The 10,529-nt window shown below is 36.9% G+C and overlaps 1 protein-coding gene across 3 annotated transcripts; it reads right to left on the minus strand.

The window, feature by feature from the left end:
- Positions 1–293: 293 nt before the first annotated feature.
- On the minus strand, positions 294–5,309 carry LOC114716211 (uncharacterized). 3 transcript variants are annotated; one of them, XR_003737608.1, is made up of 4 exons: positions 4,981–5,309; positions 3,217–3,358; positions 1,578–3,126; positions 294–516 (listed from the first exon to the last, which is right to left on the minus strand). XR_003737608.1 is itself a non-coding variant. In XM_028901183.1 (3 exons), exons 1-3 carry the CDS (start codon positions 5,295–5,297, stop codon positions 1,675–1,677), a joined length of 1,911 nt encoding a protein of 636 aa, XP_028757016.1. In that variant the 5' UTR covers positions 5,298–5,309; the 3' UTR covers positions 1,331–1,674. The 3 variants fall into 3 exon arrangements, 1 of the variants encoding a protein (XP_028757016.1); XR_003737603.1 differs by having other exon boundaries at positions 294–597; XM_028901183.1 differs by lacking the exon at positions 294–516 and having other exon boundaries at positions 1,331–3,126.
- Between the last annotated feature and the right edge of the window lie 5,220 nt (positions 5,310–10,529).

The following is a 10,529-nucleotide window of genomic DNA, read 5'->3' on the forward strand; positions in this document are numbered from 1 at the left end:
TTTTTTTTTTTTTTGGAGGCCAACAAGAAGATGCTCATTACCTTTCCTACCATTGAGTAACCATTCCTTGCTTCAAAATTTTGCTGCTCAGACAGAGCATCAACTATTAACGCCTCGCCAAAGCATACGCATTCATGTTTCTCAAATAGCCATCACGAATGACCTTTTGCCACATCCCATTTCTTTCAGGAGGGAAAACTTGGTACCTGGGAAGAGCACTCCCTTCGAGATGGACATCACTAAACGTACATGAAATAAGATGTCTCACAAGTCATCAAAAGAAATGCTCAGAACTGAAGAACGTAACGTAAGTCAGTACCATCGGATTTCAAAAATTCAAGCCCAAAGAGCTTTGTAGGGAAACGATGTTGCATTGGTCACTGGTATACGAACCAATTTGCAGATAAATAGCGGTGGTCAGTCTCCGTTTGTGCTGGAATCTACAGCATTCAGGTCATGATGGGCTGTCACGCTGGTTGTACAAGTTCCGTCGCCATATCAGCTAGAAGAGCCTCCCTGTGCAATACCCAATCGCTCGAGGTCATTCATCTCAACTTGGCTCATTTCAAGACCGAGTTCAACATCACAAATGCAGTCCTGAGAGCAAGCGTTTTTGGTCATAGTAGGAGGAAAGCACCAGTGCTGGTGCACGAGACGTTCTTTGATACCAAAGATGGCAAAAGTGCACACAAATGGCAAAGAGGAGAGAAACTTGATGCAATTTCAAACATGCTCAACAGCCATACAATGAAGACAAGACTCCTATTAGCATCATTGCATGAGTCATTCACGTGGTCCAACCCCCTCACCAAACCGATTTCCCAAGTTTCTCACTCTCCAAGCAAACTAGTTGCATAGTGCCACCTAGTACCTGATTTCCAACCTAGCACTACTTTATTAAGAACATTTTACAACTACCTCCAATGACCACACAATCGCGACAGGAATCGTGTCTTAGGTATTACTATTTTCCCCATATTCATAATATTGGCTCAGTACCTGAGCATCTACTTACTGAAACGATTTACATTCCAACTAGAATTAGAAATGCAAGAAGTAAATAAAATGACAGTATTGTAATATCGAACCACTAATAGCATGCTTAAACAATATTCATAAGCACTTGCAAATCATTTCTCCAAATATCATTATTCGATTATTTGCTTTCTTTTTCTTTCTTTCTTTATTAAATGCACTTTCATCATCTACAAAGCCATCCATGTCCTTAGAGGGGAGAAAGTACCACGGGATTTGTAGGTCAAAGCCTACTGTAAACATTAATCATTCCCCCATTTAATGGCAGCACTTCCACAGGGCTGATCCCCAAATCATAATAATGATGATCATGATATAGTAACCATTTTATTATCAGGTTTTGTGGCAGCAAATTTTGAGATAAAAATCACTAAATCGTGGAAGAAGAAAAAATCAATCTTCGTAGATTTTATAATCAATCCCAACAGATGCGTGAAAAAAAAAAAAAAAAGAATTCCTGGAAAACCACCAGCTCTTGTGCATCAAACAATTTCCAGCAGTTATCCAGGCAATCTTACTGTAAATTAAGATAGAAAGATTACCTTTTCCAGGATACTATCCTTGTTAGTGACTTGAGAATATACAAGCAGAGGATTGTGGAAACCAGTTCATTCTGCAAAACTACTATCCATCGCTTGTTTAAACATTCTTCCACCCACTGCTTGTCATATCAACACCTGACTCAATCTGGTTGCGGCCAAATGCTAGTAATGCCTCATCGTTCTCACATACTTCAACTTGGTCACCCTTAGCCACCTTTGTTAAGCAAAATTTATCAGCATTATCCACTCCATCATGACCTTGCCCCTCAAATTTATTTTGAATACTGCTACTCAAAGGACTAGATACACGGCCACCAGACCTTCCCATTATCATGCTTGTGGTACTATATGCATCTGCTGCGGCATCATTATTGCAGCACACAAGGTCTAATGGAGGGTTCTTGCAGGCCGCTTCAACAGTTTTAAGTGTATCTAAGGTGCCAGAGAAGGCAATATTTGAATTATTATCAAAAGCAGAAGGGGGTTCATCACCAGCTGGCATAACTAAATTTTGTTCAATGCTTCTGGCAAATAAACTGTCAATTTTGCAACCAAAACCTTGCTCCTTCGAGGAACTCGTTTCCAGTGCAAAGCTTGTCACAACACCCTCATTATGAGGAGTATGATCATCATTAAAATCCTTAATCACCTTGACATTAGGATCAATATCTAGTCCACCTATCCTTTTCACGCTATTAACAGAAACATCTTTTAGCTCAATACGGGAATGGGCAGCCGAAAAGCCTTCTGAACTACCAGCAAGTTTAAAACTGTTCAAAACATCTTCAGTTTCCAAGTGACAGTTGCCTGAGTTGGTGAGCCACCTGTCATTCTCAAATAGATTTCCATGTTTAATATTCACATCTTCCAATCCATCAGCAGCACGTCTTTTCTCTTCAAAATTTGGAGGAAGCTTGCCACTTCCAAAATCTATCTGCTCCCCAAAATCCTCCACCAATCTTACAGGAAGCTCATATCCACTGCTTTTGAAAACAAATGGTTGCGCATTTCCACAAGAAATAGTTTCAGGGCATCTGGTATTTCCATCTTGATTAACAAAATTACCACTTCCACTTTTCATGCATTTGACAGCATTTATTTCATCAATGAATTCACAATTACCATTACTCTCATTATTGGAGAAATTTCTGGCGTCCAAATGAGCATCAGGTCTGGAAGCAACATCATGAACCTCATCCAATTTCTCATTAGCTTCATTACCGACTTTACCATCCACAGGAGAACATCCCTGAACTGCATTTTTATCATTCTGATTAGCCTTCAAAGGTCGCTCATCAATAAACAAACTTCCGTGATGGTTGAAGCCAGTAAACATTCTGCCACAAGCTGCACTATCTCCTCCTGGTTTAGTACCTGAAACCAGATCTTGATTGACATTCTCATCAGAATTTTTTTTCTCACCACTTCCAATTGATGATGATAGGGTGGCCTGATTTGCATGATCAACGGGTGCAGATGCGCTAGGGATAAGCAAATTACTTGAAATATTCAAGGCCTTCATGTCACTCGTAGGGAGCAAACCAACACCCTGCAAGATGAAAAATAAATAAATAATTCCTTTGTTTATCTTCATATTATCAAATGAAGAAGCATATAATACCATAAAATATTTACTTACATTTTCAGGCGCCATTTTACCCAGAAACTGCAGGCTTCCATCGGTATGACTAGAATCTAAATTGCTTATCTCTTGAAGTCCAAAACAAGAAAGCAAGTACGAAGAAACTTCCTTGCATGACACAAACTGTCGCCCATCAGGGCTGAAGGGTACCAAATTAAGATGTATAAGAATATCATAAAAATAACCACAAAATAAATAATAAAGTACTGATATTTCTATCCCAAAAACTGAAATGCCACACAGCAGTAGAGATAAATCCTTCCGTCCATAGCAGTTGAATTGAACTAACAGATGAATGTAGTGAACCGAGGAGAGACAACAGCTGTAAACTTTCTAATTCTAAAGAAATTAAAAGTCTTAAATAGGCTGATGATGTACAGAAGAACAGCTGCATAAATGAGGATAAGACATCAAAACGTGACTTCCCCAAGTTGAGAAATGAATCCTTTGGAAACTTGCTACGAGAATATTCACCAGAGCTTCTTTTTTTTTGGGGGGGGGGTGGGGGCGTATACCCATGAGAAATGAATCTTCAAAGGCTACAATTAGCTGAGCTGCCAATAGACTTAGCTTATCACGAAAAACGTGGTATAGATTAGGGAATGGTGAAAGTGATGACAAGAAGAATTGAAGAATGATTTATTTTTAAAATTTCATAACCATGAATTCTAGAATGATCATGTTTCTAGCAATGAATGATTAATTTTAAGAATCGAGGTTTCTAGATGGCTGTCTAGGCTAGGAAGGAAGAAGTTAAGATGGAGGAGAGAGATGCTCAAAAAAATGAGGGTGTTATAGTCTTCCTGTTTTATAATTATTTTCCATACATTAAAAAAAAAAAAACACACACACACACACAACACACACAGAGAACAAACAAAGTTCTTACAATTATTCCATTCACTTTCCTTTGCATGCCAAACATAATTTTTGAAAGCCCGTTCCTATTCTTGGTCCCAATCATTTTTCCTATTCCAATTCCCATCTAAAATTGTATGCCTTCAATTAGCGTAACGAGTCTCATTAAATTTCAAAATTTTTGAATTCATTCATTTCAAAATCTATCAAAGTCTCACTTTCTAAATGAAACGGTTGGTTTAGTGCAACTCATAAATTGTAGAAGAGCAAAAAATTTCAACCCATGCTTAATTATTTTCTTGCCTGTTTCCTTCTCTTTTTATCCTTCTTCTTCATACATATACTCATATTTTAAACATCATAATATGGGGATCCCTTCCCTTCTCAACATTAATTAAACATCCATTCTTTTTTTTAAAAAAAAAAATTATTAAAAAAAACCGCTCCTATATTCCTTTATGAAACAATCTTTCCCTTCTCCCTCAAAAGGGCCAAACAACGTCAAGGCCCAGTGCGGGCTAGTCAAACGACGGAACGCTCACCAGTACTATTTCCAAAAGATCCCATTCATCAATGACTACCATAGTCCTTGCCATTCTGCTCTGTTTCGTGCACCCAAATGAATAGTAGAAGTAATAGATGAAGCCAAATTAAGATAACGAAACGCACCAAGAGCTATAACAGGAGTAAAATGACGCTAAGCATGTACATGACCGACAAGGCACACGATGTTCCATAATAATCAACTCTATACATGACTGCAAGCTCAATGCAATGGTACAAACTAAGGGTATCAATTTTCAACTCTTGTAACTTGTGTATCAGGAAAACAAAACCAGAAAAGAGAGAAAGCAAAGGCGTTCACTTAAAAGATATTATATTAAAATAGAGAAAATTGAAAACCTTATGTAACGGCGACAGATTATCCACACGTGACCTGCTCTTCTCTTGAGAGAAAGCATGATCTTCCATCCTCTGGGCAAAAAGTCGCCAAAATAGCCAGCCGGCACGATCCTCCTTCTCTTCCTTTGGCTTGCCCATTCTCCATCTAAACTTCCCATGAATTCCAACAACTGGGACTCAGTCTGCAACCCTTGAGTCCTCCTCTGCAACTCCTCCTCAAATGGATCGTTCACCAAAGCAGCTGCGTTAACAAGAACATCATTGTTGTTAACTATTATTATCGCCTCCCCAGAATCCTCTTTTGGTTTCTCTTCCATATGGATTCGTGCATTCTCTTCTTCCGCGGCCGCCCACGTTTCCGCTTTCTCTGACCACCAGCAACGACGTCAGTTGGAATATTTTTGCAAGGCGACGGTCGAGGACTCGGTCTCTAGGCCTTGGGTCCTCCTTTTAACTCCACTCCAAACGGATCCTCCACATTAACCGAAGCAACCCCGTCCACAAGAACACCGTTGCTATTGGCCACCGTCTCACCTCACCGCCCTCCTTTCTTAATTTATCTTCCAAGGGTATTCCCGCGTTTTCATTCTTCCGCGGCCGCCCACGCTTCCGCTTGGTCTGACTGACATCAACGATGTCAATTGGAATACTCTGAAAGGCAACGGTCGCGGATTCTGGTAAAGGGTCCTGAAACTGAACCTGGACCGGAACAAGGTTATTATCACCATGCTTGACGTCACCATAAGACTCGACGCCGAAGAGTTGTTGAAGTAGGCCAATGATTTGCTGGGTGCTGTCTTCATCGATGGGCTCGGAATTTTGGCGGGCAATTTGAATGGGGACGGCGGAAACAGAAGAGATTTGGTTGTTACGAGGAGCGAGGCGGAGGCGAGAGAAGGTCTGCTTTCGGCTGCCGGCGGATTCGTTGAAAACGGAGCGGTCAATTTTGGGGATTATCGCGTCGTCGTCAAGACGGCGAAGAATGCGGGAAGAGGAGCAAAGGGAGAGGAGTAGAGTCAGATTGGGAGAGGAAGCGGAGGTCGACGAGTGGGAGAGACTCGACGTGGAGGAGTGGTGGTCGGTGGAGAATCCTCCTCGGCCATGGCATTGCGATTCGCCTCCGTCTGTGCGAGTTTGAAGAGATCGGCAGCGGCGAAAACAAGAGGGGCAGCTTCAAGTTGCAGGATCATACCATTAGCCAATCCCGTGTCAGTATCGGGCTTTTATTCCCCCCCGATAACGTATCTAGAGGATATGAATATGATCATAGCTCATTCATATATAGTGGCAAAAAAAAACAGAGAAGTGTTTAGAGATCCTAAGTTCAGTGATATTATATTTATATATATTAGAAATCGAAGAATAATTTTATATTTTATATATATATATAGGTATTGTTAATATATAAATAATATTATATATAATATATAGATATTGAATAAATCATATATAATAGATAATATGAAGAAGATTAAAAGTAAGTAATAAGATACTAAACTATAATAATAAGAGTAGTGACTAATTATGAGATAAAAGGAAGATAAGCTAAGTTAGTTATTTGTAATAAATAGGTGTTGTCTTTCTAAAATATCCTTGCTATCAAGTGTGTTAATTAGAACTACCATTATTAAAAAGACTATCTTGGAATAAAATGCATAATATTAAGACAGTGTGAATGGAGTTTTATATTTATGACTAAAATAAAAGTCAGACAAGATGTTAATTAAGGATCGGAGGTAGCATTAGAAAGGTTACGAGGAGGGTAAGTAACTTCTACTTTAATTAAAAAAATATGTTGTTGAAATCTTAAAGGTTAAATGGGCAGATAATGAGAGAGGAAGGATTTGGTATGAGAGTAAATTGGAAATAATTTTATCTTTAATATAATTGGACTTAGTAGATATTGTTTTGAAGTCCATTAAAATTATTATTAACAATTGAAAAATAGGACTAAAGCAAGGGCTTTTGGAATATATGAAACGTTTTGTAGTTAAGGTTAAAAAAAGGGTTCAGATTATTTTGCTCTTGTTATTATTCATCTATGTAGTATGCTTTTAACAACCATTAGCCATTTGTATTTCCTATGAGATGATAGGGTAAAGGTTCAGTTTTTTTTTTTTATACTTTTTTTTCAACTTTGAAATTCTGTGCAGCTTTTTAATCAAGTTTTTTCCCAAGGCTCCTGAATTTAGCTGAGTCTGGCTCATTCTAAAATCAATACAAAGATGTGAAGGATTTCAATTGGCTATATCAAGGATTCTCTTCACATCATTCTCAACCACGATCCATAATTTTATAGTGATTAATTTGTGTAAAAGAATTCGAACAAAGCTTCTCATTGAGTGGTTAAAATAAAAGGTGGAAAGAAAATAAAAGAGAAAAACTAAACTTGAATGCAGTTATTGGCAGATATCATTAGCAATTTGTGAATTTTATCTATACACATCATTAGACACTTGCCAACTTTATTTACACGGCCCATCCTCCTGGCATTGATGGCCCCTTCTCCTTTGAAAGCAACTCCTCCAAAGTATGAGAGTGTGGAATAGGAGTGGAAGTAGGTTAGGCCCTATCGGGAGTTTACGTTTATTTTTAAACCTAACCTAATCTATTTAATAAATAGGCTAGGCCTATTTTTATAAGACCTAGCCTACAAATCTACAGGCTTGGTCTATTTAGCTTTTTTTTTTTAAAAAAAAATTTACACTATTATATAATATAATCTAGATTAATTTTATAAATTATTTATAAAATTACTAACTTAGTCATAATCCTAAGTCTCACATCCCATCATTCACACACAAACGCAACCCTTTCATCAATCAATCTTTCACCTTTACATTTCTTTTCTTTGATCACTCAAGATGACTATGTTAGCTCACTCCCTCTTCCCTGACTTACGTTGTTCACTAAAGCATAATAATTGTAATAAGTTTGTTTTAGAGATGCCTTAATGAAATATTATAATACTGCCAGAAAAGCAAAAGGTAAAATCTAGTTTTAATTACATGCCACTTGTTAGGTTTGGTTGATTTTAGAAAATATATCTCCTTAGTCAACATATAATGGTTTTTTTTATTCATATTTATTGGAACAATTGTTGTCACTAAACATTCTTTTTCCTTACTAGACTTTTATTATCTTATATTATATGTAAGAATAGATCCTAAGCTTTTAAGACATAACGTAGGCTTTAAAATAGGTTTGAAGAGTTACACATAAATTTAGACACGTGTTTTTAAGCCTATTTAAATACCTAAATTTTAACTAGGCTTTTAAAAAAGCTTTCAGGCCTTTTGAAGGCTCAGGTTCGAACTTAAAAAAAAACTTACATAGCTCAGCAGGCTCAGACTTTAGATCTCTGATGTGGGCCTAGGCCTATTTAACTAAAGCCTAGCCTATTTCTAACCCTAATGGGGAATGAAAAAGTGACTTTTATTTGTTTTACATAAGAAAAATTATCCATAAGTCCTGATTAAAAAATGTAAATACAAAAATGTTTCGGAAAATTCATGTTTATAAATCAAGTTGCATATTTACAAGTAACACTCAACAATTTATGTAATTATAAGTCAAACGTTTATATTTGTAAGTTAACTTACGTGATTCGTAAGTTAAATTTGCAATTAAAAAAACCTTAAATTTGGCACTTTTTTCAAAAATATTTTTAGATTTCAAATATCTATTTAATGACAGTTAAATTTAGAAACAATATCAAAGTTACCAATTGTGGGGGAATAATTGTAAATTACGCTATATAAAGTCATAAATAGGGTGAGTTGCAAATAATTATTTAAATACTGGGCTACTATGAAATTATTCTTTTGGACATAACTGTCATTCCCCCTTTTTCCCCCAAACACATCATGCATCAAGTCATTAACTACTTAGTACAATGGAAAATGACAATGAAGAACCTTCACTTGCCCCCACAAAGTAGAAATTGCATCTTCTATCATTCTCATTCAGCATATTCCACAGAGCTTGACGCATTGAGTATACTGATACAGCATATGCCGCCAACATTTATTCTGGGAGTGGGAATTCAAAAACCATTTCTCTTACTGCGGTGCATCATCAGCATTGCTTTCAAGAGTGGCATCGAAAACAAATAAACAAGAGTCAAAGTATATATGGAATTATGATTTAAATGATAAATATGGGCGATGAAGAAGACTGAGATCCTACATTTAAGATAAAATAAACTCTTTAACTAGTTTTTATATTTAGGATCAAATGAAATATAAATTTTTTCTATATTGAGTGAGCAAATTCTAAACTCATTGTACAGATAAACAAAGTAGAGAGATTCCGAGTCATTAGCAAAGACTTGAGAGTGCAAAACATGGATGTTTCTCTCAGTTACTCAGCTCTTAACCATGTTTAGGGCCTCAGGAAATCAGATATGGGTAGCCTGTCATGTTTTCTGGGAGCTATGCATTATCTTCAAAGTTTGGTTGTATACCTAGTATCATTTGGCTGGGATCATGCCTGCCAAGTTTCAAGACAGTGTTATCTGAGAATTTCCCAACTATACAGTCTTCCGAGCTATGGTCGGTCTTGTTAAGCTTGGTTTACCTTGATATTTCCCCGACTTTAACATCACTCGCCCTATAAATGCTGTGATGTGCAGACACTTTACACACTTCTTCATGTGTCTCACTCTGAAATATCACATCATTGTGTAATAACTAGTCAATTGAAAGACCTTCTGTCTTCCGCGGAATTCTTAAGTTGCATCATAGATCGAGTTCAAGTTAGATAAAACTTTGGACGGTATTTATCAAACTAAAATGTTCATACTTTGAAGTTTTGAACTCTCTAAAAGCTGATTCTGAAGGCTTTGATTATTTAGACTAAATTCCACACAAGCTTTGGATTAAAATGCCAAACTAGTAACCTGTAAAAACAAATGAACTAAATAGTTCACGGAACAGGGATTGATGAAATCTGAGTAGAGATGTAATATTTAAACCTTCTTCCTTTTTCCCCCTTTGAATATGTTGAATACATGGGTACGCTTCGATCGCAGAAGCAGACTCTGGACTGAGATCACCATAGCAACCCTCACTCTCTCTGTCATTCTACGCGACATTTCGCGTATCTCCAGTACTATCTGGAGCACTTCCCAGCCTCTTATTTATAGGTCTCAATTTTGAGAATTCTTCTCAGCCAAACTTAGTTACCACTAGAAGATAATTTAGAAATTACCTCCTTCAAAATTACATACCCAACTGGACATAGTAATAATCCTCTAAAATAATTAATCTTAATCTAATTTATCTTAAACTTACATTTCGAATTTATTCCTTTACGCGCTGATAAATGCAACAATTCAAAAGAAATGAAAAATAAAATACATCGACAAATTTATATTGCTTGCTTGAATTTCAAATTATCCAACCACATCATGCCCGGCGAGGTTTTTACGGGGCCATCAGCTTCAGTTCCAAACGTGATCATCGACAAATTATCAAGTAGAGTACTTCCCAAGCTTTTACAGAAGACGGAAGAATAATCTATAAAATGGGGGCAGAAATATCTGCGTA

This window comes from Neltuma alba, unplaced genomic scaffold, assembly GCF_004799145.2.
Source record: "Neltuma alba isolate B1F8T4 unplaced genomic scaffold, ASM479914v2 tig00002063_pilon, whole genome shotgun sequence".
Lineage (NCBI taxonomy): Eukaryota > Viridiplantae > Streptophyta > Magnoliopsida > Fabales > Fabaceae > Neltuma > Neltuma alba.

Coding starts and splice junctions, on each gene's coding strand:
- LOC114716211 (XM_028901183.1), bottom strand. CDS start 5,297: ATGGAAGAGAAACCAAAAGAGGATTCTGGGGAGGCGATAATAATAGTT. Junction 3,359..4,980: donor ATCTGTCGCCGTTACATAAG/GTTTTCAATTTT, acceptor GGTACCCTTCAG/CCCTGATGGGCGACAGTTTG. Junction 3,127..3,216: donor GTAAAATGGCGCCTGAAAAT/GTAAGTAAATAT, acceptor TTCATCTTGCAG/GGTGTTGGTTTGCTCCCTAC.